At 45.8% G+C, this 26,633-nt stretch overlaps 2 protein-coding genes across 5 annotated transcripts in view; one reads left to right on the forward strand and one right to left on the reverse strand.

Moving 5' to 3' along the window:
• tax1bp1b (Tax1 (human T-cell leukemia virus type I) binding protein 1b) overlaps nucleotides 1–16,772 on the forward strand; it is a 32,514-nt gene extending 15,742 nt beyond the window's left edge. Inside the window, exons 6-17 of one of the 4 annotated variants that reach the window (XM_071395993.1) lie at nucleotides 201–440; nucleotides 1,743–1,928; nucleotides 2,419–2,670; nucleotides 3,203–3,445; nucleotides 3,606–3,678; nucleotides 3,961–4,079; nucleotides 6,944–7,069; nucleotides 8,691–8,777; nucleotides 11,368–11,554; nucleotides 12,926–13,086; nucleotides 14,688–14,776; nucleotides 15,731–16,772. In XM_071395993.1, coding sequence (XP_071252094.1) covers nucleotides 201–440; nucleotides 1,743–1,928; nucleotides 2,419–2,670; nucleotides 3,203–3,445; nucleotides 3,606–3,678; nucleotides 3,961–4,079; nucleotides 6,944–7,069; nucleotides 8,691–8,777; nucleotides 11,368–11,554; nucleotides 12,926–13,086; nucleotides 14,688–14,776; nucleotides 15,731–15,935 — 1,968 coding nt within the window. In that variant the 3' untranslated portion in view covers nucleotides 15,936–16,772. Of the gene's footprint in view, nucleotides 1–200; nucleotides 441–1,742; nucleotides 1,929–2,418; nucleotides 2,671–3,202; nucleotides 3,446–3,605; nucleotides 3,679–3,960; nucleotides 4,080–6,943; nucleotides 7,070–8,690; nucleotides 8,778–11,365; nucleotides 11,555–12,925; nucleotides 13,087–14,687; nucleotides 14,777–15,730 lie in introns of all 4 variants that reach the window. The other 3 variants (XM_071395994.1, XM_071395995.1, XM_071395997.1) reach the window with 3 other exon arrangements.
• Nucleotides 16,773–17,201: 429 nt separating this feature from the next.
• The window catches only part of jazf1b (JAZF zinc finger 1b), a 38,286-nt gene continuing 28,854 nt past the window's right edge, over nucleotides 17,202–26,633 (reverse strand). Inside the window, exons 3-5 of the mRNA XM_071395998.1 lie at nucleotides 25,092–25,294; nucleotides 24,015–24,184; nucleotides 17,202–19,263 (exon numbers count right to left, since the gene is read on the reverse strand). Of these exons, the coding sequence (XP_071252099.1) occupies nucleotides 19,090–19,263; nucleotides 24,015–24,184; nucleotides 25,092–25,294 (547 nt within the window). The 3' untranslated portion in view covers nucleotides 17,202–19,089. The remainder of the gene's footprint in view (nucleotides 19,264–24,014; nucleotides 24,185–25,091; nucleotides 25,295–26,633) is intronic.

Consider the following 26,633-nt stretch of genomic DNA (forward strand, 5'->3'; position numbering starts at 1 on the left):
ATCTGAACGTTAGGAATGACAAACCAACAACATTCTTCAGGGAAACTAGTCGATGATAGAAGAGAACCTCACTGTCTCTTAGGTTCTCACAACTTGTCTCCTGCTCTCTGGTTTGCCGGGTAAAAAGGGACACAAAACATACATTTTTAAGTTTACAAGTACAAGTTACTAACTCCCTCCCTCTCTCTCTCTGTCCCCAGGAGGTGCAGGTGTCGTGCCAGGCCCTGCAGGAGGAGAGAGAAGAGGTGAAAAGAAGGCTGGAGGAGGCCACAGCCAGGGTCCTGCAGTTGGAGGATGACCTGATAAGAGTCACCCAGAAGGGCCTGCAGAAAGAGACGGAGCTGGACAGCCTGAAGGACCGAGTGAAGAAGCTGACTCTGGAGAATGACGGCCTGGAGTCACACCTGAAGGATGAGAAGGATGAGAAGGAGCTCTACAAGGTCTCTCTCTCACTCTCACTCTCTCACTCTCTCACTCTCACACACACACACACACACACACACACACAGCTACGTTGCGCACACTGCTTGTGTACTATGAGTCAAGTGACTAGCTGTGAAGGATCATACCTAGGGTTGCAAGATTCCAGTACTTTTCAAAAATTCCCAGGTTTTCCATAAATCCTGCTCGGACGATTCCAGATTTCCTGCAACTGGGATTTATGAAAAAACTGAGCATTTGGGGAAAATGACTAGAATCATACCAGAGATGTATTTTACACTATAGTCAACATGCCACTCAAATAATCTGACCACTTCTCTCAGTCCAGATAATCTGACCACTTCTCTCAGTCCAGATAATCTGACCACTTCTCTCAGTCCAGATAATCTGACCACTTCTCTCAGTCCAGATAATCTGACCACTTCTCTCAGTCCAGATAAACTGACCACTTCTCTCAGTCCAGATAATCTGACCACGTCTCTCAATCCAGATAATCTGACCACTTCTCTCAGTCCAGATAATCTGACCACTTCTCTCAGTCCAGATAATCTGACCACTTCTCTCAGTCCAGATAATCTGACCACTTCTCTCAGTCCAGATAATCTCACCACTTCTCTCAGTCCAGATAATCTGACCACTTCTCTCAGTCCAGATAATCCCATTAGTGTATGTAGCTGCTGTTTCCCTGCTCAGTGGGATCCCACAGTGTTCTGGCTGAACAGGGTCTGTTTCCGGCCCTCTTCCGCCTGGTTCTCGCCTGCTGTTTCTGGGGAGTTTAGTAGTGGTGGTGGTGACTGATGTGTACAGCTCAGGAACTAGGAGTGGAACACACACACGCACGCTGTCGCCACGGCAGCACTAGTGAAAGCTGCACCTCATTTAGTATCCCAATTGGCACCCTATACCCTTTATAGTGCACTTCTTTTGACCAGAGCCCTATGACCCCTGGTCAAAAGTAGTGCACTACATAGTGAATAGGGGGCCATTTTGGTGGCGTCACACAGTGGGACTGCAGGGTAGTTTAACGAGCCCACCTCAATCTCTGTTGTAATTAAGGTTATGCTGCATTTATTTTAGGAGTCAGAAACTCTGCTGGCTACATGTTGATGAAGGATGCTGATTAATATAGCACAGAGGGGTGTCTCTGGAACAACAGGCGGAAACATAGCTACCCTTTTTCATGATTCCTTTTGTATACGAACCCCCTACATTGTCCGTTTTTCTGTGACCATTTGAAATGTTTGGATTCTTTCTGATTGTAATGTGATTTGCTATTTTAAAATATTTGTTTGCGGTTCTAGATCCACCTGAAGAAGCGTGAGCTGGAGAACACCAAGCTGAGTGCAGAGCTGCAGATGCTGAAGGCTGTGGATGTAAACAAGGAGAACACCATCGCTCAGTTCAAAGAGGAGGTGGGACGCCTCCGCTCCTGCCTCACTGAGAAGGAGAAACAACACAAGGAGGTCTTGGCCCAGGCCTCCCCCTTGGTAAGAATCATGATCTTATCATGGCAGCCTCTCAGATCCCTACTTTGGACCAGTGCACTATATAGGTGGTAGGGAATATGGACCGCACACATACTAGAGGCAACACCGTCAAAACCGCAGAGCAGCGCCCATGGAGCTGTCCTTGCTCAAAGGCACAATGGCAGTGGGCAGACTTGGGATTCGAACTCACAACAAATGTTAATTCCGAGTGTATGATTTGTTCATCCATACCTGTGTGTATGTGAGAGAGAGAGATGTGTATGTACTGACCTTTATATCTGTGTATGTATTGACTTTTCTCCCCTGGTGTCCCTGTGCATCTATTGACCTTTCTCCCCTGGTGTCACTGTGCATCTATTGACCTTTCTCCCCTGGTGTCCCTGTGCATCTATTGACCTTTCTCCCCTGGTGTCCCTGTGCATCTATTGACCTTTCTCCCCTGGTGTCCCTGTGCATCCATTGACCTTTCTCCCCTGGTGTCCCTGTGCAGAGTGAGCTGAAGGCCATGAAGGAACAGCTTCGTCAGAAGGAAGAGCAGCTTCAGGCCAAACAGCAGCAGGCCTCCATGTTGTCTGCTGAGCTGAGGGACGCGTCCAGCGCCCGCGACCGCACCATGGCTGACCTGTACCGCATGAGGCTGGAGTCAGACGCCCTGCAGCAGGGGAAGCAGGAGGCCCTGGCCCAGTGTAGCCGTCTGGAGTGCCTGGTGAAACAGATGAAGAATGATGCCCAGCAGGAGGCGGTAAGGAGGATGCTTGATTTCAATGCATTTGGTTGCGTCCCAAATGGCTCCCTATTTAGTGCTCTTCTTTTGACCAGGAGCCATAGGGCTGTTTGGATTTGGGATGTATACTTAGTTTGCACTCAATTTAGCTTGGAGATTTAACTTTTGGGACGATTCAATTTGTCTCGTTATACTGGACAAACTAAATCAAGTGCAGCTGATATATTTGACAGACTAGTGTCCTGTCCAGGAGGTGTCCTGGTACATCAAGCTGCCTCACTACAGAAACAGGAGATCGACTAGTGTCCTGTCCAGGGGGTGTACTGGTACATCAAGCTGCCTCACTACAGAAACAGGAGATAGACTAGTGTCCTGTCCAGGAAGTGTACTGGTACATCAAGTAACCTCACTCTAAAAAATAACTGGTGACTAAGCTCCTGTTCTGGATCGGACAAGGTTTACTTGCGCCAATATTTGACAGGTCTGACGTTAACATGAAGTGGCCATCTCTGTCCTCACTGTCCCTCTGTGTGTTGTGTTGTGGGAGCAGCAGGCTAAGTCTGAGGTGTGCAGGGTGGAGGATGAGGCAGGGGCTGACCCAGCCACCGTGGCTGAGCTGCAGAGAGAGGTGGAGGATGAGGCAGGGGCTGACCCAGCCACCGTGGCTGAGCTGCAGAGAGAGGTGGAGGACCTGAAGCTCCGGCTGCACATGGCTGCAGAACACTATAAGGAGAAGTACAAGGAGTGTCAGAGGCTGCAGAGACAGGTGGTCAAGCTTTCTGAACAACCTGGGGTGAGTGACACACACACACACACACACACACACACACACAGGCATGGATGCACAGACACACAGGCATGGATGCACAGACACACACACAGGCATGGATACACACATGGATACACCCACACACACACTCATCAACATGTGTCTTCATATTGTTTGTGTCTAGGAGCTGAGGAAGAACCCAGCAGCTGAGGCCATGGCAGTCCCTCTGTCTGTCAGTCCAGACATCTCTGTTCCAGGTACACACACATTCCCCTCACATATTACTACCAGTGACAAACCCGGAATTAAAACATGTCCTCCTTTGTTGTAAACCTGTCAGGTCTGGTTTACATGCTAAATCTTTGATTTAAAATCTATTGAACAGAGTTGAATTAGGGGTCAAAATAATACTTCCATCAGACAAGATGTGCATTTGATCCCAGAGGACAAGACTTGGAAGCGTTAACTAAAACACTTTCTAGGTCATTGATGTTAAACCTATTGATGGGTCAGTAACGGTCTGTTCTGTGTGTCCCCAGGGAGTCCAGGTTCTGCTGACCCCATGCTGGAGGCCATCATCCAGGAGAAATTCAAAGGTTTCAGCAGAGAGGCGTCCGACAGGAGCGACAAGTACAGGAAATGCAAACAGATGCTGAGTGTAAGAACTCTTCTTGGCTTCCTGTCTGGTGTGTTCCTCATCATATTGTCACCAGTTATTGCATAGTCGACCAGATCAAATCAATCTAAAAATATATCTATCATAAAGTGTAGAAAGAGAACACTGTTTCCCCAAAGGTGATACCGTGACAGTTTTTCCTCACTTCAAAGCGGTTCTGGTTTGAATAGGAACAGTCGGTGACCAGAGTGTTGTCTCTCTAGGAGGAGAAGGAGAGTAGCTACATGTTGTGACCAGAGTGTTGTCTCTCTAGGAGGAGAAGGAGCGTAGCTACATGTTGTGACCAGAGTGTTGTTGTCTCTCTAGGAGGAGAAGGAGAGTAGCTGCATGTTGTGACCAGAGTGTTGTTGTCTCTCTAGGAGGAAAAGGAGCGTAGCTACATGTTGTGACCAGAGTGTTGTCTCTCTAGGAGGAGAAGGAGAGTAGCTACATGTTGTGACCAGAGTGTTGTCTCTCTAGGAGGAGAAGGAGAGTAGCTATATGTTGTGACCAGAGTGTTGTTGTCTCTCTAGGAGAAGGAGAGTAGATACATGTTGTGACGAGAGTGTTGTCTCTCTAGGAGGAGAAGGAGCGTAGCTACATGTTGTGACCAGAGTGTTGTCTCTCTAGGAGAAGGAGCGTAGCTACATGTTGTGACCAGAGTGTTGTTGTCTCTAGGAGGAGAAGGAGCGTAGCTACATGTTGTGACCAGAGTGTTGTCTCTCTAGGAGGAGAATGAGAGTAGCTACATGTTGTGACCAGAGTGTTGTTGTCTCTCTAGGAGAAGGAGCGTAGCTACATGTTGTGACCAGAGTGTTGTTGTCTCTAGGAGGAGAAGGAGCGTAGCTACATGTTGTGACCAGAGTGTTGTCTCTCTAGGAGGAGAATGAGAGTAGCTACATGTTGTGACCAGAGTGTTGTTGTCTCTCTAGGAGAAGGAGAGTAGATACATGTTGTGACGAGAGTGTTGTCTCTCTAGGAGGAGAAGGAGAGTAGCTGCATGTTGTGACCAGAGTGTTGTCTCTCTAGGAGGAGAAGGAGAGTAGCTACATGTTGTGACCAGAGTGTTGTTGTCTCTCTGGGAGGAGAAGGAGAGTAGATACATGTTGTGACCAGAGTGTTGTTGTTTGTCTAGGAGGAGAAGGAGAGTAGCTGCATGTTGTGACCAGAGTGTTGTCTCTCTAGGAGGAGAAGGAGAGTAGCTACATGTTGTGACCAGAGTGTTGTCTCTCTAGGAGGAGAAGGAGAGTAGCTATATGTTGTGACCAGAGTGTTGTTGTCTCTCTAGGAGAAGGAGAGTAGATACATGTTGTGACGAGAGTGTTGTCTCTCTAGGAGGAGAAGGAGCGTAGCTACATGTTGTGACCAGAGTGTTGTCTCTCTAGGAGAAGGAGCGTAGCTACATGTTGTGACCAGAGTGTTGTTGTCTCTAGGAGGAGAATGAGAGTAGCTACATGTTGTGACCAGAGTGTTGTTGTCTCTCTAGGAGAAGGAGAGTAGATACATGTTGTGACCAGAGTGTTGTCTCTCTAGGAGGAGAAGGAGAGTAGCTGCATGTTGTGACCAGAGTGTTGTCTCTCTAGGAGGAGAAGGAGAGTAGCTACATGTTGTGACCAGAGTGTTGTTGTCTCTCTGGGAGGAGAAGGAGAGTAGATACATGTTGTGACCAGAGTGTTGTTGTTTGTCTAGGAGGAGAAGGAGAGTAGCTGCATGTTGTGACCAGAGTGTTGTTGTCTCTCTAGGAGGAGAAGGAGAGTAGATACATGTTGTGACCAGAGTGTTGTCTCTCTAGGAGGAGAAGGAGCGTAGCTACATGTTGTGACCAGAGTGTTGTTGTCTCTCTAGGAGGAGAAGGAGCGTAGCTACATGTTGTGACCAGAGTGTTGTTGTCTCTCTAGGAGGAGAAGGAGAGTAGATACATGTTGTGACCAGAGTGTTGTCTCTCTAGGAGGAGAAGGAGAGTAGCTGCATGTTGTGACCAGAGTGTTGTTGTCTCTCTAGGAGGAGAAGGAGAGTAGCTACATGTTGTGACCAGAGTGTTGTCTCTCTAGGAGGAGAAGGAGCGTAGCTGCATGTTGTGACCAGAGTGTTGTCTCTCTAGGAGGAGAAGGAGAGTAGCTACATGTTGTGACCAGAGTGTTGTTGTCTCTCTAGGAGGAGAAGGAGAGTAGCTACATGTTGTGACCAGAGTGTTGTCTCTAGGAGAAGGAGAGTAGCTACATGTTGTGACCAGAGTGTTGTCTCTCTAGGAGGAGGAGAGTAGCTACATGTTGTGACCAGAGTGTTGTTGTTTCTCTAGGAGGAGAATGAGAGTAGCTACATGTTGTGACCAGAGTGTTGTTGTTTCTCTAGGAGAAGGAGAGTAGCTGCATGTTGTGACCAGAGTGTTGTTGTCTCTCTAGGAGGAGAAGGAGAGTAGCTGCATGTTGTGACCAGAGTGTTGTCTCTCTAGGAGGAGAAGGAGAGTAGCTACATGTTGTGACCAGAGTGTTGTTGTCTCTCTGGGAGGAGAAGGAGAGTAGATACATGTTGTGACCAGAGTGTTGTTGTTTGTCTAGGAGGATAAGGAGAGTAGCTGCATGTTGTGACCAGAGTGTTGTTGTCTCTCTAGGAGGAGAAGGAGAGTAGATACATGTTGTGACCAGAGTGTTGTCTCTCTAGGAGGAGAAGGAGAGTAGATACATGTTGTGACCAGAGTGTTGTTTCTCTAGGAGGAGAAGGAGAGTAGCTACATGTTGTGACCAGAGTGTTGTTGTTTCTCTAGGAGGAGAAGGAGAGTAGCTACATGTTGTGACCAGAGTGTTGTCTCTCTAGGAGGAGAAGGAGAGTAGCTACATGTTGTGACCAGAGTGTTGTTGTCTCTCTAGGAGGAGAAGGAGCGTAGCTGCATGTTTGCTGATGAGCTGGCCAAGATGGAGGTGAAGCTGAAGGAGCAGCTGAAGACCAACGGCAGCCTGAAGCTGCAGCTGGCAGCCGAGGAGGACCGCTATAAGGTAGAGCAGTACTAGAGACAGGTCTGAGATCAGCTGAGGAAGACCACTACCAGGTACAGTGTAGATTCTGTAGATACCAGTCTAGGAGGACTATTACCAGGTACATTGTAGACTATGTAGATACCAGTCTAGGAGGACTACTACCAGGTACATTGTAGACTATGTAGATACCAGTCTAGGAGGACTACTACCAGGTACAGTGTAGATACCAGTCTAGGAGGACTACTACCAGGTACATTGTAGACTATGTAGATACCAGTTTAGGAGGACTACTACCAGGTACATTGTAGACTATGTAGATACCAGTCTAGGAGGACTACTACCAGGTACATTGTAGACTATGTAGAGCAGTACACAGATCTGAGATCACCAGAGGAAGATCATATAAGGTCAGTTGAGCTTCTGTTTCCTCAAACCCAAAACTGACAGGTCTGGGATCAGGCTAGGAGAATCACTACCAGGTCAGTGTAGAGCAGGGTTGCAGACAGGTCTGGGACCAGGCTAGGAGAATCACTTCCAGGTCAGTGTATAGCAGGGTTACAGACAGGTCTGGGACCAGGCTAGGAGAATCACTACCAGGTCAGTGTAGAGCAGGGTTGCAGACAGGTCTGGGACCAGGCTAGGAGAATCACTACCAGGTCAGTGTAGAGCAGGGTTGCAGACAGGTCTGGGACCAGGCTAGGAGAATCACTTCCAGGTCAGTGTAGAGTAGGGTTACAGACAGGTCTGGGACCAGGCTAGGATAATCACTACCAGGTCAGTGTAGAGCAGGACTCTCCTACTCCAGTCCTGGAGAGCTAGATAGTTCAAGTGATGAGAAGCCTGGTCCCAGATCAGAATGTTTTATCCAACCTCCTCTCCCTATCATTGTCATGCCATGATATAGCCTGGTCCCAGATCTGGATGTGATGTAGCCATCTCCTCTGACTTATCATAGTCATGCCAAAGCACACACAGGTCTGGGACCAGGCTAGAATCAGAGCAGATAAATAGATATCACTCCAGTTGAAGGCCAACTCCAGGGACAGTTGTGTTGATGGGCAGAGCCTGTTCAGATGAAGGCTTTATTACTGTTTATGGGAGTTCTGGAGACCGCTAGGTTCGGACTCTGAAGATGTGTCCCAAATGGGACCCTATCCTTATATAGTGCCCTAGACCAGGGCCCGTAGGGCTTTGAACAACAGTAGTGCACTATATAGAAAATAGTGTGCCGTTTGGGACACACCCACGGAGATAGCCAGGGACGGGGTTGGACTCTGAGGACTCCTGTTGCCTGACTAATGCATGAGTTGGCTTTGTTCAGCTCAGCGCGGATATGTTCAGTGTCTCTGTGGAATTCAAACGGCATGTTCTGGTCTGAAGTCCCTCCTGGTGTAAATCTACTGTCTGAACAGTAACTGTTAAGGCCTTTTTATAGCTGCTATCAATTCATTGTTTGTCACTAGAGGTTAAAACTCCATGAAGGAAAAATGAGTTCTGCTTTCAAGTGTACTTTTTGACAAAGGAGCTAAGATGAGTCTGATATCAAATCATTTTCTCAACACCCATAATCTTAAATTGATGTCTCCTCCATGTCTCCTGACTGTCTCCTCCATGTCTCCTGACTGTCTCCCTCCTACAGAGTCAGGTGGCTGAGAAGGGTCGTGCGCTGAAAGAACTGAAGGACACTCTGGCCGCTCTGATGAAGGACAAGGAGAGACTTGAGGAGGTTAGTATAGTTGGGGAAGTTAGTAAGTATAGCAACACTACACTATAGCTTTAATTTTCCTCTATTCTAGACTTCTCTCTGAACTAAAAACACCCCAAAAGAGCAGCAATTTTCCCCTATCCTAATCTGGCTGGGGTTTAACACATCTCTAATTGGTGAAGTAAAGCAAAGTGACTTCTTATTTTCCATTCAATTACTCTGGACCACAGAGAAGTCCACATTGGGCCCGGGAAACTGCTGAAGGGTAGCTCGCTCGCGTACACATTCGTCACTAAGAGCAACAAAACGACCCAATTTGAGGTTGAGACTGTCAATTAAATTGGCGTCTGGTTCAAACTTCCAGTAAAACACAAACCTTCCATTGCCTTTGAAAATGAGAGGATATTCTTTTTTTAATGAATGACTAATTAAACTGTTTGTGAGATAGAGACAGGAGAGAGAGACAGGGGAGAGAGAGAGAGAGACGGGGGGACCGAGGGAGGGAGGGGCCGGGGGGAGGGACCGAGCGGGAGGGACCGGAGTGGAGGGAGCGAGAGGGATGGAGGGACCGAGCGGGGGGACTGAGCGGGATGGAGAGGGAGCGAGAGCGGGATGGAGAGGGAGCGAGCGAGGGATGGAGCGAGAGACCGATGAAGGGAGAGGGACCGAGCGAGAGACCGATGAAGGGAGAGGGACCGAGCGGAGGGAGGGAGTGAGAGACCGATGAAGGGAGAGGGACCGAGCTGAGGGAGGGAGGGAGGGAGCGGGAGGGACCGAGCGGAGGGAGGGAGGGAGCGGGAGGGACCGAGCGGAGGGAGGGAGGGAGCGGGAGGGACCGAGCGGAGGGAGGGAGGGAGCGGGAGGGACCGAGCGGAGGGAGGGACCGAGCGGAGGGACCGATGGAGGGAGAGGGAGTGACCGAGCGGAGGGAGGGAGCGAGAGACCGATGGAGGGACCGAGCGGAGGGAGGGACTGATGGAGGGACCGATGGAGGGACCGATGGAGGGACCGAGCGGAGGGAGCGAGAGACCGATGGAGGGACCGAGCGGAGGGACCGAGCGGAGGGAGCGGGAGGGACCGAGCGGAGGGAGGGAGCGGGAGGGACCGAGCGGAGGGAGGGCGGGAGGGACCGAGCGGAGGGAGGGCGGGAGGGACCGATGGAGGGACAGGGAGGGACCGAGCGGAGGGAGAGCGACCATAGTTCTAGGAGCTGCTGTGAGGAGCTGCTGTGAGGTGGTTGTGGCCAGTATTGACTCTCCTGGAGAGGAGGGACATAGAAATGTAGCTGAAGTTAGATCTGTAGCTGGCTAACACGCTGACCACACAGAGCGTTGCAAAATAAATGTACACATACATGTTATTCAATCATTGCACCCACACTGCTCGCACGCGCCAAGGAGCGTCTGCGTTGCCAAGCACTAAAATAGAAGTCAGTTCTATTTGTGACGCTGAACGCGGTGGAAGTCCTGCCTCTCCCATCTCCTCATTGGTTTATAGAAGCATATATCCATTTGCTATCTCCTCATTGGTTATACTGCCAGCAGCATACCACCCTGCATACCACTGCTGGCTTGCTTCTGAAGCTAAGCAGGGTTGGTCCTGGTCAGTCCCTGGATGGGAGACCAGGTGCTGCTGGAAGTGGTGTTGGAGGGCCAGTAGGAGGCACTCTTTCCTCTGGTCTAAACAAAGATCCCAATGCCCCAGAGCAGTGATTGGGGACACTGCTCTGTGTAGGGTGCCGTCTTTCGGATGGGACGTTAAACGGGTGTCCTGACTCTCTGAGGTCATTAAAGATCCCATGGCACTTATCGTAAGAGTAGGGGTGTTAACCCCGGTGTCCTGGCTAAATTCCCAATCTGGCCTTCAACCATCACGGTCACCTAATAATCCCCAGTTTACAATTGGCTCATTCATCCCCCTCCTCTCCCCTGTAACTATTCCCCAGGTCGTTGCTGCAAATGAGAACGTGTTCTCAGTCAACTTACCTGGTAAAATAACGGTAAAATAAAAATAAAATAAAAATACCCACGTGGGTGATTGAAAGATGAACTGAGGTCAGTCGGTCACCTTATTATGAAAGTTAGATGCCAATCGCCATATAAGGTCCAAAGAAGAAAAAGGAGGAGAGATGACTAGAAACTATTCGGTTGACTGTTTTATGTGTGGATTAATTGTCAGAGTAGAGGACCTTGTGCATTTCAGGTAAAATAACAACTCAATGTTTATATCCCAGGACAAATTAGCTAGCAACAGCAAGCTAGCTAGCTAAATTGGCATAAATGTTTAATGCTTTTCGGCCTGTCCCCAAATGAATATAATTGGTTCAGAGTTTGTTTTGATATTTCAACCTGGGTGTCGTGATCGTGCGCGTCTGGTCCGGGCATGGTGTCTGTGTTTTCTTCTCAGGACCAGCTACACTTTGAGTGACGTTTCAGACGTGGTACTTCTTAGCATCAAAAGATCATATTTACAATATATGAATACATTTCCTCCACAAGATTGCACAATTCTGTTAGAGAAAATACAAGATCAGTTATTATAAAAGATTCTCTTTCCAATCCTAAATCTATAATAATGTAATAGTGTCTGTTGTCTTGTCTGTCCCCACCAGGATCTCCAGAAGACCGATGGTGCTGGTAGGAAGACGGAGGCTGTAGTGTCAGAGGAGATGAGAATTCAGTCTGTGTTCCTGCAGTATCCCCTGCCCTACCCCCAGGATGCCCCCACTCCACTGCTGGTCCCCCAGAGCCCCACACAGCTGCACTTTGGGAACCCCTACTCCACCTCAGACGCAAGAGGTTGGTCTCCCCTCCCCTTACTAACCCTACTCCACCTCAGTCACATTTCAGTTTAATATGAGAGGTTGTCCCCCCCCCCCTTACTAACCCTACTCCACCTCAGTCACATTTCAGTTTAATATGAGAGGTTGTCCCCCCCCCCCCCCTTACTAACCCTACTCCACCTCAGTCACATTTCAGTTTAATATGAGAGGTTGGTCCCCCCCCTTACTAACCCTACTCCACCTCAGTCACATTTCAGTTTAATATGAGAGGTTGTCCCCCCCCCCCTTACTAACCCTACTCCACCTCAGTCACATTTCAGTTTAATATGAGAGGTTGTCCCCCCCTTACTAACCCTACTCCACCTCAGTCACATTTCAGTTTAATATGAGAGGTTGGTCCCCCCCCTTACTAACCCTACTCCACCTCAGTCACATTTCAGTTTAATATGAGAGGTTGTCCCCCCCTTACTAACCCTACTCCACCTCAGTCACATTTCAGTTTAATATGAGAGGTTGGTCCCCCCCCTTACTAACCCTACTCCACCTCAGTCACATTTCAGTTTAATATGAGAGGTTGTCCCCCCCTTACTAACCCTACTCCACCTCAGTCACATTTCAGTTTAATATGAGAGGTTGTCCCCCCCCCCCCTTACTAACCCTACTCCACCTCAGTCACATTTCAGTTTAATATGAGAGGTTGTCCCCCCCTTACTAACCCTACTCCACCTCAGTTTAATATGAGAGGTTGTTCCCCCCCCTTACTAACCCTACTCCACCTCAGTCACATTTCAGTTTAATATGAGAGGTTGGTCCCCCCCTTACTAACCCTACTCCACCTCAGTTTAATATGAGAGGTTGGTCCCCCCCCCCCCCTTACTAACCCTACTCCACCTCAGTTTAATATGAGAGGTTGGTCCCCCCCCCCCTTACTAACCCTACTCCACCTCAGTTTAATATGAGAGGTTTCCCCCCCCCCCCCTTACTAACCCTACTCCACCTCAGTTTAATATGAGAGGTTGTCCCCCCCCTTACTAACCCTACTCCACCTCAGTCACATTTCAGTTTAATATGAGAGGTTGGTGGCTCCCGTGTTGTCCCTTACATACATATCTATTTCCCTTCTAACTCAATTCACATTCATTCAATTGCTATTCATTTCATGTGTCATTTATTGTACCTTGTACCTGAAATGATTCAATATGCTTACATAGGATATAGAAATGCCGGTAACTTTCCCAGGTTTTCCAGCAATCCCGGCTGAAGGATTCCTGGATTTCCTGATTCTGAGAATCATCCAACTGGGAATTCTGGGAATTTTGAGAAAGCGGATTTTGTCAACCATAATATTCTTACATTCCTTTTGACCCTCTCTTCTCCATCACTCTAGACGGAGCGGACGGGGAGTTCTCTGATGACCTGCTTCCCCGCCTTCCCCCTGTGGGCCCCCCCTCCTGGGATAGTAACGTGGTCTGCATCCAGCCAGCACGCAACCTCAGCCGGCCCGACGGCCTGGAGGACCCAGAGGAGCAGCAGAACAACAACAACAATGTGAGTCAGCTAGTCTGAAAACAACAACGGTAGTCAGCTAGTCTGAAAACAACAGCGGTAGTCAGCTAGTCTGAAAACAACAACGGTAGTCAGCTAGTCTGAAAACAACAACGGTAGTCAGCTAGTCTGAAAACAACAACGGTAGTCAGCTAGTCTGAAAACAACAACAACAACAGCGGTAGTCAGCTAGTCTGAAAACAACAACAACAACAGTGGTAGTCAGCTAGTCTGAAAACAACAACAACGGTAGTCAGCTAGTCTGAAAACAACAACCGCGGTAGTCAGCTAGTCTGAAAACAACAACGGCGGTAGTCAGCTAGTCTGAAAACAACAACGGTAGTCAGCTAGTCTGAAAACAACAACGGTAGTCAGCTAGTCTGAAAACAACAACGGTAGTCAGCTAGTCTGAAAACAACAACGCGGTAGTCAGCTAGTCTGAAAACAACAACGGTAGTCAGCTAGTCTGAAAACAACAACGGTAGTCAGCTAGTCTGAAAACAACAACGGTAGTCAGCTAGTCTGAAAACAACAACGGTAGTCAGCTAGTCTGAAAACAACAACCGCAGTAGTCAGCTAGTCTGAAAACAACAACCGCGGTAGTCAGCTAGTCTGAAAACAACAACCGCGGTAGTCAGCTAGTCTGAAAACAACAACGGTGGTAGTCAGCTAGTCTGAAAACAACAACCGCGGTAGTCAGCTAGTCTGAAAACAACAACGGTGGTAGTCAGCTAGTCTGAAAACAACAACAACAACAGTGGTAGTCAGCTAGTCTGAAAACAACAACAACAGTGGTAGTCAGCTAGTCTGAAAACAACAACAACGGTAGTCAGCTAGTCTGAAAACAACAACCGCGGTAGTCAGCTAGTCTGAAAACAACAACGGTGGTAGTCAGCTAGTCTGAAAACAACAACCGCGGTAGTCAGCTAGTCTGAAAACAACAACCGCGGTAGTCAGCTAGTCTGAAAACAACAACCGCGGTAGTCAGCTAGTCTGAAAACCACAACAACGGTAGCCAGCTAGTCTGAAAACAACAACCGCGGTAGTCAGCTAGTCTGAAAACAACAACGGCGGTAGTCAGCTAGTCTGAAAACCACAACAACGGTAGCCAGCTAGTCTGAAAACAACAACCGCGGTAGTCAGCTAGTCTGAAAACAACAACCGCGGTAGTCAGCTAGTCTGAAAACCACAACGGCGGTAGTCAGCTAGTCTGAAAACCACAACGGCGGTAGTCAGCTAGTCTGAAAACAACAACCGCGGTAGTCAGCTAGTCTGAAAACAACAACGGTGGTAGTCAGCTAGTCTGAAAACAACAACCGCGGTAGTCAGCTAGTCTGAAAACCACAACGGCGGTAGTCAGCTAGTCTGCCTTAAAGCTAGACCAGAGGAGGCTGGTGAGGGGAGGCTCCTAGTAATAACTGGAGTTGAATAAAGTGTACGTTATGAAAGCATGTTTGATTTGATACTGTTACCTTTATTCCAGCCGTTACAGCTGTTCTCTGATTTAAGTGACACCAGCCTCCACTGAGGTTCACTCAGCGATATGTTGCATCATACACAGTGGGAGGATTATTTCTGAAGTAGTTTTCTACCCTCCACCACAGGGCAATGCCAATGAACAGCCTGCAGCAACTACTGAACCCCACAGCCCATTCTTAAATGATGGACAGACTCCCCTTGGCTTCGAGTCCAGGTAACACACACACACACACACACACACACTGAAGGCCTGAGCTCCCCAAAATGCATTGAAGTTGGTCTCTCACCCCAGCACAGCAGCTTCCCAGCTCCAACCTGTGTAAAGTCTTTGTTCTGTAATGTAGGTGTTAACATGAGTGGCCCAGCTAGTGGCCCACCCACGTAGAGTAGACCCCCTGACAGATGGTCTTTATTAGCCTGTTAGCTGTCCTGCTCTGCTCCCTCTGCCAACATCATCACTTGGCTGCTCATTAACACAACGCCCTCTCAATACCTTCTCTCTCTGTTGCTGTCTCAATACCTTCTCTCCCTGTTGCTCTCGCAATACCTTCTCTCTCTGTTGCTCTCGCAATACCTTCTCTCCCTGTTGCTCTCGCAATACCTTCTCTCTCTGTTGCTCTCTCTACCTTCTCTCTCTGTTGCTGTCTCAATACCTTCTCTCTCTGTTGCTGTCTCAATACCTTCTCTCTCTGTTGCTCTCTCAATACCTTCTCTCTTGGTTGCTCTCGCAATACCTTCTCTCTCAATACCTTCTCTCTTGGTTTCTCTCTCAATACCTTCTCTCTTGGTTGCTCTCTCAATACCTTCTCTCTCTGTTGCTCTCTCAATACCTTCTCTCCCTGTTGCTGTCTCAATACCTTCTCTCCCTGTCGCTTTCTCAATACCTTCTCTCTTGGTTGCTCTCTCAATACCGTCTCTCCCTGTTGCTCTCTCAATACCGTCTCTACCTGTCGCTCTCTCAATACCCTCTCCCTGTCGCTCTCTCAATACCCTCTCTCCCTGTCGCTCTCTCAATACCCTCTCTCCCTGTCGCTCTCTCAATACCCTCTCTCCCTGTCGCTCTCTCAATACCTTCTCTCTTGGTTGCTCTCTCAATACCTTCTCTCTAACCTTGCTTTGTTTCTTTCCCCATCTCTTCCTAACTCCATTCTCTCTCTCCTCTGTGCAGTGTGAACGTCCACTTGCGCTGTCCACTGTGTGAGTTGATCTTCCCGCCCAACTACGACCAGAGTAAGTTTGCGGAGCATGTAGAGAGCCACTGGAAGGTGTGCCCCATGTGCAGCGAGCAGTTCCCCCTCGACTGCGACCAGAAGATCTTTGAGAACCACGTGCTCACCCACTTTGACTCCGCCAACGTGCTCAACTTTGACTAAACTTCATTTTCTGTCAGTCGCCACTGAAATGAAACTGCCTTTTCCCCCTGCCACATGTAACAGGTGTGACGATCTCATTCTGATTCACTTTTAGGACCGGTGACGTTTTGATTAGCGTCTTTTATTAACTAGGGAAAAGGTCTTCATATTCGGCAGTGTGATTGGTGCTCTGATTTGATGTATAATTCAGACCAGGGCTATATATCTGTTTGAATCAGTCTTTAATAATAGCTTCTTTAACATGAAGTGTCCCATTTAATTTGTTATTCCTCTGATTCTATTAGTGAGATGTGAGCGATGATGTGAAATGCTATGGCTGTGCTCATCTCTGACCACTTGATCAGTCCCAGACACTACGTGAAGTCAGGGAAAGTAAGCTACGTCAAGCGTTTTACCAAAACATGCATTTGAACTGTTCCAACCAAAATGCTTTCCCCTGAGCTTCATAGTAAAATTCAGGTATTCATTATGTTTAGAAAGCAACCGCCTCGGTGCACTATATGCAGACGGGACAAATCATTTGCTTCTCAACCTGATTATTATATTATCTTTAAATCATCTATTTTAAGAGCCAACGGCATTATAAGCTTTCTCAGTATGTGTATGTCTGGTTAGAAAGAGCTGTTATGAGTGTCAGTTGATTCTCATGATTTAGTTCTCCACTGGTTTGGTTGTCTGAATAAAGAAGTCATGTTTCACCTATCGCTACTGATTAACATGCCAGGATTCTGTTAGATCAGAAACTATTCTTTGTTATTTCACGATTATAGAAAACCTTTGATTTCTTTGAGTCCCATGTAATGAAATCTGAACTAATAAAGTCTGTTTGGAACAATATAGAGTATCAGACTATAATATAGCCACTTACTTCTACATGTACATACTCAGTCAGGGCTACTTTGTAAAGCAGACCTGCGTCTCAATGTAAAACATCTGTAATGGTGCAGAAATGTCCAGGCACACAGAGGCAGTTGTAATGTAATCACAGCTAGTTTTGTACATCACCGTCAGCTACAAAACAACCTCTGCTGTTGCCTTAGTTTATAGGGGTGGCAGGTAGCCTAGTGGTTAGAGCTTTGGGCCAGTAACCAAAAGGTTGCTAGATGGAATCCCCGAGCTGACAAGGTAAAAATCTGTCGTTCTGCCTCTGAACAAGGCAGTTAACCCACTGTTCCCCGGTAGGCCGTCATTGTAAATAATTTGTTCTTAACGGACTTGCCTAGTTAAATACGGGTAAAATAAATAAATACACACACACAGTAAGGGTCATCATTCTCCAGAAACATATGAAAATATAATTTAATGCACTTGAGACAATACATTTACTATAAACATATCAAATACTTCCCTCCATATGTACTGGCAGTATAATACTATCAATGACCATCTGCATTCCAAATGGCACCCTATTCCCTATTTAATGCACTACTTTTGACCAGAGTCCTATGGACTAGAGGGAATAGGCTACCATTTAGGCTACCATTTGGAACGTACCCTTAACGTGTAGTTCCATAAGGACATTGATTTCCATGCAGTGGTGATGTTTTGATGGGTTGTTGATTAGCCCCTTGCTCTCTCTGATCACCAGTATGACACAGTACCTTTTATTAGACTACATTAAGAGGCTAGAGGGACAAAAGAGGAGAAATAGACCAGAAGTGAGATCTGGCCATCTTTTATTTTGACAAGAATGTCTACTCTAGTTCAAGTTAGCCATTCCTGAAGAGTCACTATGAAGCTATACACAGATACTTACTGGATTGGAACTCAATCTTGTGGTCTACAATTCAAGGCAACCAGATACATAATCTCACCACAGGAAACACTGGAGATCTGAACAAATGTAAAACTCCTTGGAAAAGTCGAGTACTTCCGGTCTGGCTCTCTCTAGTTCCTGTGACTGCTACATGTCAGGTTGGTGTGTGCAGCAGCAGAGTTATTGGCAACGAAAACCATCCTAATTCTGTTGGCAACTGGTTACTACAAAGTGCTTAAATGCTTCAAAACGGCTTTGGCGAAGAAGATAACTGATCAGCACCCTAGAATTGAAGGGCTCTGGATAACTGGGACTCCTGTGACTCCCAAGATTCCAGTGAAAAGCATAACAGCTGATTCTAAAATACTGTGTGTTTCCCAAATGGCTCCCTATATAGTGCACTACTTTTGTTTGACCAGGGTGACGTTTGGGACGCAGCCTATCAGAACACATGGGCAGGATTGTGGTGCTGAAATGCTTGTGGCGAATTGTCACCTGAGAGTCTTTTAGTTCTAAAACACAAAACAAGTTGAGTGAATCATAAAACTACACTTTCAGAACATGGAAAAAAAAATATAAAGGGAATACTATTTTACACCTGATTATGAAAGTTTATACATCCTTCAGGAATATATCGTCATCTTTTACAAACATTCAGATTTTCTTGCCTCCGTTTTGTGATGGTGTGGTGGTGATGCTTGCTTTCTCCCCTGGCCTCACCACTCCCATGCCCCTTTTCAAACACAGCATTACCTGAACACTCGAGTCAAATTCATTAGGTTGCAATGTACACAACATATCTGTATGTAAATGTTCCACCGGGTTTTGCTCTGCCGAACACAGCCCAGAAGCATGGCTGTGAACCTTGACTCATGGTGCTTTCAAGACAATTGGGAACTCGCGGGGGGAAAAAACAGGTCGTCAGTGATTTTCAGGTCGGAAAGTCAGAGCTCTAGAAAGATGCCAGAGTTTCCGACTTGGAATTCCGAGTTGGATGACCGTTCGGAATTCCCAGTCACAAAAAAAAGAAAAAAGATCCCTGCACTGAAGTCGGAGAGTTCCGAGGTGTTTTGAACGTGGCAATATGCTCGCTTTCAAACGCATCATCATCTTAACAGCAAGTCCTATGTGCCAAAAACGTTATCAAAAAGACACATGATCGCTCAAATGTGAAAAAGTACACAGCTGTCAAGAAAATACATTCCAAAAAATGTTAAAAAAAATAAAAATACAAATAAGGTAATTTTAAAGCATGCAATAAAAGAGTAGTGTACTGGAAGAAGAAGGAAAGTGTGTGTGTGGAATGGGACACAGCCATTTCTGGTGATGGTGGGTCCATAGAAACAGAATCACTAGAACAGGATGATGTTCAAGGGATCTATTTCTGTGGGGACAGTGCTACTGCTGCATCTTGTGGATGTGGGTGGAGACGGGCGGGTGGAAGTTGATGGTGTGGTGCCTCAGGCCCTGGGACGTCTTGTAGCTCTTCCCACAGCGGCACTTGAAAGGCTTGCGGACGCGGATCTGTGTCCGGTGGCCGTTCTTGGCGTGGTACTTGATCCCGTTCACATTCTGAATGAGGGGGAGGGGACAGTACAGAGTGGGAGAGGGCAGAGTAAGCTACGTTTGCATTAGTCCAGTGTTCTCCAGTCCTGGGGTGCTACTGGGTGTGTACAGGGCCCTTTGATCTAGCCCTGATTCACACACATCTGATTCAAATATTCAACCAATCAGGGTCTTCAACTGGATTTGGAGAACACTGGATCAGTCTCCTATAACAGTCATGAGTCTCACCACACTATAGTAGCCTAGATTCACCTAGAGATGTCTTCAGTCAACTAAATCTGACTCAATGCTCTACACAGCTCTTTGCATGTTTACTGTACAGCCTAGTGACAGAATAGAATAAAAATATACTTGATTATTTCTACATCTCGCAAAGGATTCAAGAATCTTTGTCCAGATGTCTTCTGTCAGCTGATCTAACTCAACACAACGTCCTTCATGTCTGCGTGCTTCCTGTACAGCCTAGAGCAGGGCTGTCAGTTTAATTTAGCCCCGGGGGCCGCAGTCGGTCTTCAACGCTCTCCGGGGACTGCACTGAAAATATATTTCCTCTCTGTAAAAATTTGCTAAACAATTGTCCTATAGTTTTTATGCCCCCCCGACTGTCTAGCTTTCATTTGGGTGATTATCAGTGAGCTGGACACAGTCACTATATTCATACAGTATCTTGACTATCAGTGAACTGGACACAGTCAAGATACTGTATATGAATGTAGTGATTATTAGTGAGCTGGACACAGTCAAGATACTGTATATGAATGTAGTGATTATCAGTGAGCTGGACACAGTCAAGATACTGTATATGAATGTAGTGATTATCAGTGAGCTGGACACAGTCAAGATACTGTATATGAATGTAGTGATTATCAGTGAGCTGGACACAGTCAAGATACTGTATGAATATAGTGATTATTAGTGAGCTGGACACAGTCAAGATACTGTATATGAATGTAGTGATTATCAGTGAACTGGACACAGTCAAGATACTGTATATGAATGTAGTGATTATCAGTGAGCTGGACACAGTCAAGATACTGTATATGAATGTAGTGATTATTAGTGAGCTGGACACAGTCAAGATACTGTATATGAATGTAGTGATTATCAGTGAGCTGGACACAGTCAAGATACTGTATATGAATGTAGTGATTATCAGTGAGCTGGACACAGTCAAGATACTGTATATGAATGTAGTGATTATCAGTGAGCTGGACACAGTCAAGATACTGTATATGAATGTAGTGATTATCAGTGAGCTGGACACAGTCAAGATACTGTATATGAATGTAGTGATTATTAGTGAGCTGGACACAGTCAAGATACTGTATATGAATGTAGTGATTATCAGTGAGCTGGACACAGTCAAGATACTGTATGAATATAGTGATTATCAGTGAGCTGGACACAGTCAAGATACTGTATATGAATGTAGTGATTATCAGTGAGCTGGACACAGTCAAGATACTGTATATGAATGTAGTGATTATTAGTGAGCTGGACACAGTCAAGATACTGTATATGAATGTAGTGATTATTAGTGAGCTGGACACAGTCAAGATACTGTATATGAATGTAGTGATTATCAGTGAGCTGGACACAGTCAAGATACTGTATATGAATGTAGTGATTATTAGTGAGCTGGACACAGTCAAGATACTGTATATGAATGTAGTGATTATCAGTGAGCTGGACACAGTCAAGATACTGTATATGAATGTAGTGATTATTAGTGAGCTGGACACAGTCAAGATACTGTATATGAATGTAGTGATTATCAGTGAGCTGGACACAGTCAAGATACTGTATATGAATGTAGTGATTATTAGTGAACTGGACACAGTCAAGATACTGTATATGAATGTAGTGATTATCAGTGAGCTGGACACAGTCAAGATACTGTATATGAATGTAGTGATTATCAGTGAACTGGACACAGTCAAGATACTGTATATGAATGTAGTGATTATCAGTGAGCTGGACACAGTCAAGATACTGTATATGAATGTAGTGATTATCAGTGAGCTGGACACAGTCAAGATACTGTATATGAATGTAGTGATTATCAGTGAGCTGGACACAGTCAAGATACTGTATATGAATGTAGTGATTATCAGTGAACTGGACACAGTCAAGATACTGTATATGAATGTAGTGATTATCAGTGAGCTGGACACAGTCAAGATACTGTATATGAATGTAGTGATTATTAGTGAGCTGGACACAGTCAAGATACTGTATATGAATGTAGTGATTATCAGTGAACTGGACACAGTCAAGATACTGTATATGAATGTAGTGATTATCAGTGAACTGGACACAGTCAAGATACTGTATATGAATGTAGTGATTATCAGTGAGCTGGACACAGTCAAGATACTGTATATGAATGTAGTGATTATCAGTGAGCTGGACACAGTCAAGATACTGTATATGAATGTAGTGATTATCAGTGAGCTGGACACAGTCAAGATACTGTATATGAATGTAGTGATTATCAGTGAGCTGGACACAGTCAAGATACTGTATATGAATGTAGTGATTATCAGTGAGCTGGACACAGTCAAGATACTGTATATGAATGTAGTGATTATCAGTGAGCTGGACACAGTCAAGATACTGTATATGAATGTAGTGATTATTAGTGAGCTGGACACAGTCAAGATACTGTATATGAATGTAGTGATTATTAGTGAGCTGGACACAGTCAAGATACTGTATATGAATGTAGTGATTATCAGTGAGCTGGACACAGTCAAGATACTGTATATGAATGTAGTGATTATCAGTGAGCTGGACACAGTCAAGATACTGTATATGAATGTAGTGATTATCAGTGAGCTGGACACAGTCAAGATACTGTATATGAATGTAGTGATTATCAGTGAGCTGGACACAGTCAAGATACTGTATGAATATAGTGATTATCAGTGAACTGGACACAGTCAAGATACTGTATATGAATGTAGTGATTATTAGTGAGCTGGACACAGTCAAGATACTGTATGAATATAGGTACAATATAATTTCTACGCAGTTTCAAAATGGTTTTACTAATTTTAAAGTATATTGAGTTCATAGGAGGCTGCTGAGGAGAGGACGGCTTATAATAATGGCTGGAACGGAGGAAATGGAATGGCATCAAACACCTGGAAACCATGTGATTGATGTATTTGATACCGTTCCACTAAGCTGGTTGAGAGAATGCCAAGAGTGTACAAAGCTGTATTCAAGGCAAAGGGTGGCTACCCTGAAGAATCTCAAATATATTTTGATTTGTTTAACACTTTTTTGGTTACTACATGATTCCATGTGTTATTTCATAGTTTTGATGTCTTCACTATTATTCTACAATGTAGAAAATAGTAAAAATAAAGAAAAACCCTTGAATGAGTAGGTGTGTCCAAACTTTTGACTGGTACTGTATATATTATGTTTCTTGTACAGTCTAGAGTCTACTACTAACTATATATTATGTTTCTTGTACAGTCTAGAGTCTACTACTAACTATAGATCATGTTTCTTGTACAGTCTAGAGTCTACTACTAACTATAGATCATGTTTCTTGTACAGCCTAAGGTCTACTACTAACTATATATCATGTTTCTTGTACAGCCTAGAGTCTACTACTAACTATAGATCATGTTTCTTGTACAGTCTAGAGTCTACTACTAACTATAGATCATGTTTCTTGTACAGCCTAGAGTCTACTACTAACTATATATTATGTTTCTTGTACAGCAGGGGTGTCTGCAGGTGTTATTTTTTTCCTTTCAAATAAGACCTAGACAATCAGGTGGGGGGAGGACAAGGGTGGAGGGAAAACCCGCAGACACTCGGCCATCCGTGGAATGAGTTTGACACGCGGTCTAGAGTCTACTACTAACTGTGTCATCAGCCATAATCCTGTCATTCACGTCAGCAATGCCATTTTCTCAAGCTGAGCACCATTTATCCCGGACACACAGCCAAACCAGATGGGAATGGAAAATCCCGTAAAGACTCCTTAAATCACTGCAGTGGACGTGGATGTATGCATTTCAAGATGTTGACATGCTGTAACACCCTGTTTTCTCAACAGCAGGAACCCCATGGAGGTGTTTGACGTCCGTTTGAACTGGGATGTTATATAGACATCACATAGCAGCAGCTACTCTTCCTGAGGTCCACACAAAACATGAAACATGACATAATACAGAACATTAATAGACAAGAACAGCTCAAGGACAGAACTACATCAATTTACAAAAGGCAGACGTGGCCTATATATAAGTAGATTCACACAAACTATCTGGGTCAAATAGGGGAGGCGTTGTGCCGTGAGGTGTTGCTTTATCTGCATGCAGAGTCTTGGTCTGTTTAGGACCAAACCAACATCTTGGGTAATGGATGCTTTTCATTTGGAGTCTTATGAGAAGCAGTCACTCAAACAGAAAGCATAGACTATGTATCTAGCCAATGTCACAGACAGGTAGGTAGAGACAGGATACTTTCCTGACCACATGACCTGATGAATAAACACTGGCTCTTAGTTTAACTCAGGGCTCTAGTTAAAAGCTGTTTGAGGTTTTTCCTGGACATGTCACGCGGTCAGGAATAGCCCTGGCTCTATTCATGGGGCAGTGCAAGGGAGAGGATATGAGACCCCATTTACACTTGGTAATAACATGCGTCTTGTATTATCTGGTTGCAATCATCTGATCACATGTCAGAGCATTTACACATGGTATTGATTCATGGACTGAGTGTGGTTGGCCCACCTTGTATCTCTTCTTGCAGCCAGGCACAGGGCAGGCGAAGGGTTTCTCCTCTCCTCCGTTCATACACATGGAGCTGAGGATAGACTCTGAGCTGATGGCACTCTCTGTGGTCCAGGACTCACCACTGTCTGACTCCTCATAGTCCGCCTCCTCTTCATCATACTCACTGCCTGGAGGGGAGAAACACATACAGACACGGGTACGTGCACAACACCCATCAGAATACGATTTGTCATAAAACGTGCCTACTGCCGTCCATAAACAATTAGAGTAATACTCCTATTTCAGCAGCTCCAGTACTCTGCTCTGATTCAAGCACAGTTAATGACTAAGGCTGAGTCCCAAATGGTACCTTATTCCCTATATAGTGCACTAGTTTTGACCAGGGCCCATAGTGCACTATAATAGACTGCCATTTGGGACGTATCCTATGACTGGCATGGGCATCCTAGCCTCAAGGGTTTTGGACTGGCTGATGTGCCGAGACAGATTCAGACTCAACCGTCCACATGTGTTCTGGCTGTAGGGTTCCCACAGGGTTCTACTGTTGCCTTGTTACTGAGCCCAAGTTTGTGGAGAAACTGGAAAAAATGCTGTTTTGTGGGAAAGAATTTAGCCCGTTTCACAAGGTCCCAGGGTTAAGGCAATGCAAAATAAGATTTGGCTCCACAACCACAAGAACCAAAGAGACAAGGAGCAGCAACTAGGAGAGAAAAACCCAGCATATCTCACTAAGTGGCAACATGGGAAAGACACAAACAAAGAACACAAGTAAGCAAATACCATGGCAACTTAAAATGATGAGATTCTGATTAAATAAGCCCTGTACCTTCCCTGTGTATGACTATACCAACTGACTGAGAGAGTCAACCCTCTATGCTTCTCTAAGGACCCTACTGTGAGACATTACAGCACCCATCTTCCCTGAATTACCTCCATGTCCTCTCCTGAAACTTAAGAGGCATTTCCTGATCCAAACCAAAATATGGGACAATGAAGTGACATAATCCATATTACAAACTACTGACGCCTGCCTCCTAGATGACGGTGCTGTCCTCTGTTGTCACGGTAACCTACCTGTAGGAGTGCTGCTACGGAAGGAGGAGGAGGGTGTGATGGGAGGAGTGACAGGCGGGGTGAGGTTCCCACTGCTGCGTCTGGGAGGAGTGGAGACGTTACTGCTACGAGGCAGACTGCCCGTCAGAGACTGAGACAGCTTGAGGGTCACCTTCCTCTTCAGCCTCTCAGGCTGCTCCCGACGCGCTGCCTCTGTCATAAACCTGGGCAAGGGAGGGGCCAGAGAGAGAGGGATGAGGACACACAACCACACATCCTATATGACCGACTCGGTTTGCACGCCACAAGGCTGTGCTAGCCTGCTGAGCTAAAGCCTAGCTATTAGCTCAGGGAGTTAACATAAGTCAGATCTTAGGCAAGATTAGTCTCATCACGCCAGCGTGGTTGTTCACAGAACCTCCTCCGTTACAAACTTATATCGCTGAAGTCACTGTACAACATATGCTCTGAGTCTATCATTCATTGACACCACTCCCATGTTTAACAGAAGGCCTATATCTCTGACCAAACTTCATGTTTAACAGAAGGCCTATATCTCTGACCAAACTTCATGTTTAACAGAAGGCCTATATCTCTGACCAAACTACATGTTTAATAGAAGGCCTATATCTCTGACCAAACATGGTTACATTGTAAAGTATTCTGTAAACGTAAGTCATAAAAATGAAATGTTCACACAGACACTGTTAAAGCAGAAGTGAAATGAACAGATGAAAGCTGAAACCACATCAAGATGTGTGTCTAAAGACAGGGAGACAGACAGCGGTAGCTGGCCCCTCTATTATACAGTTACACTGCTGCCTCAGAGTGCCTCAGCCCTTTTAAACCTCTTTGATATGGTGATTGAATGGAGAACTGGGATGAGATTGAAATGTCATCTTGGTCTAGTAATGTAGGACCCAGGGCTATATAACATCCTATTACCCAACGCTAACACAATTAAATGGACTTATCCACCAGATGAGGCTGACTGCTGCTAGATGGAAGTTGCTAGTGGAACTAAGAGAGACACACACAGGGACCAGATTCCCTCGGAAGCTGAAGTGCATGGCCCTATGAAACCGACGTCAGTTCGCTGCTAAAAGCTTTTCTTCCTCCACTGTCCCTGTCCCCTTACTGGGCTCCAACCAGAGGTATTCTGATCGCAAACGCACGTGGCCGCCCTTCTTGACAACGTACCAACCAGTTGTGCCATAGAAAAGGATCCTATTGGATAGCACCATTGGTGACATTTCAGACTAGCTGTTGAGTGAGCTGAAGGCATGTTCTTACCTCCGTCAGGCCTCTACTGTTGCATGGACTTAGACCTCAAACCTCCACACGGTCATACTGACATAAGTAACTGTTTCCTCTACTATTTACTCATGACATTTGGTCATTCATGCCTTTTCTGGACAGAGTTAGGACAGTTTACACTGAACCATAAGAATACCATTAGGGATTTCATAACCATGATCCTTTGAGACATGGTTCAAGGTCTGATTGGTATATACACTGAACAAATAGTATTCTTCAGGAGTATTTCTGTCTATAATAAAGCCC

Source organism: Salvelinus alpinus, chromosome 4 (genome assembly GCF_045679555.1).
Source record: "Salvelinus alpinus chromosome 4, SLU_Salpinus.1, whole genome shotgun sequence".
Lineage (NCBI taxonomy): Eukaryota > Metazoa > Chordata > Actinopteri > Salmoniformes > Salmonidae > Salvelinus > Salvelinus alpinus.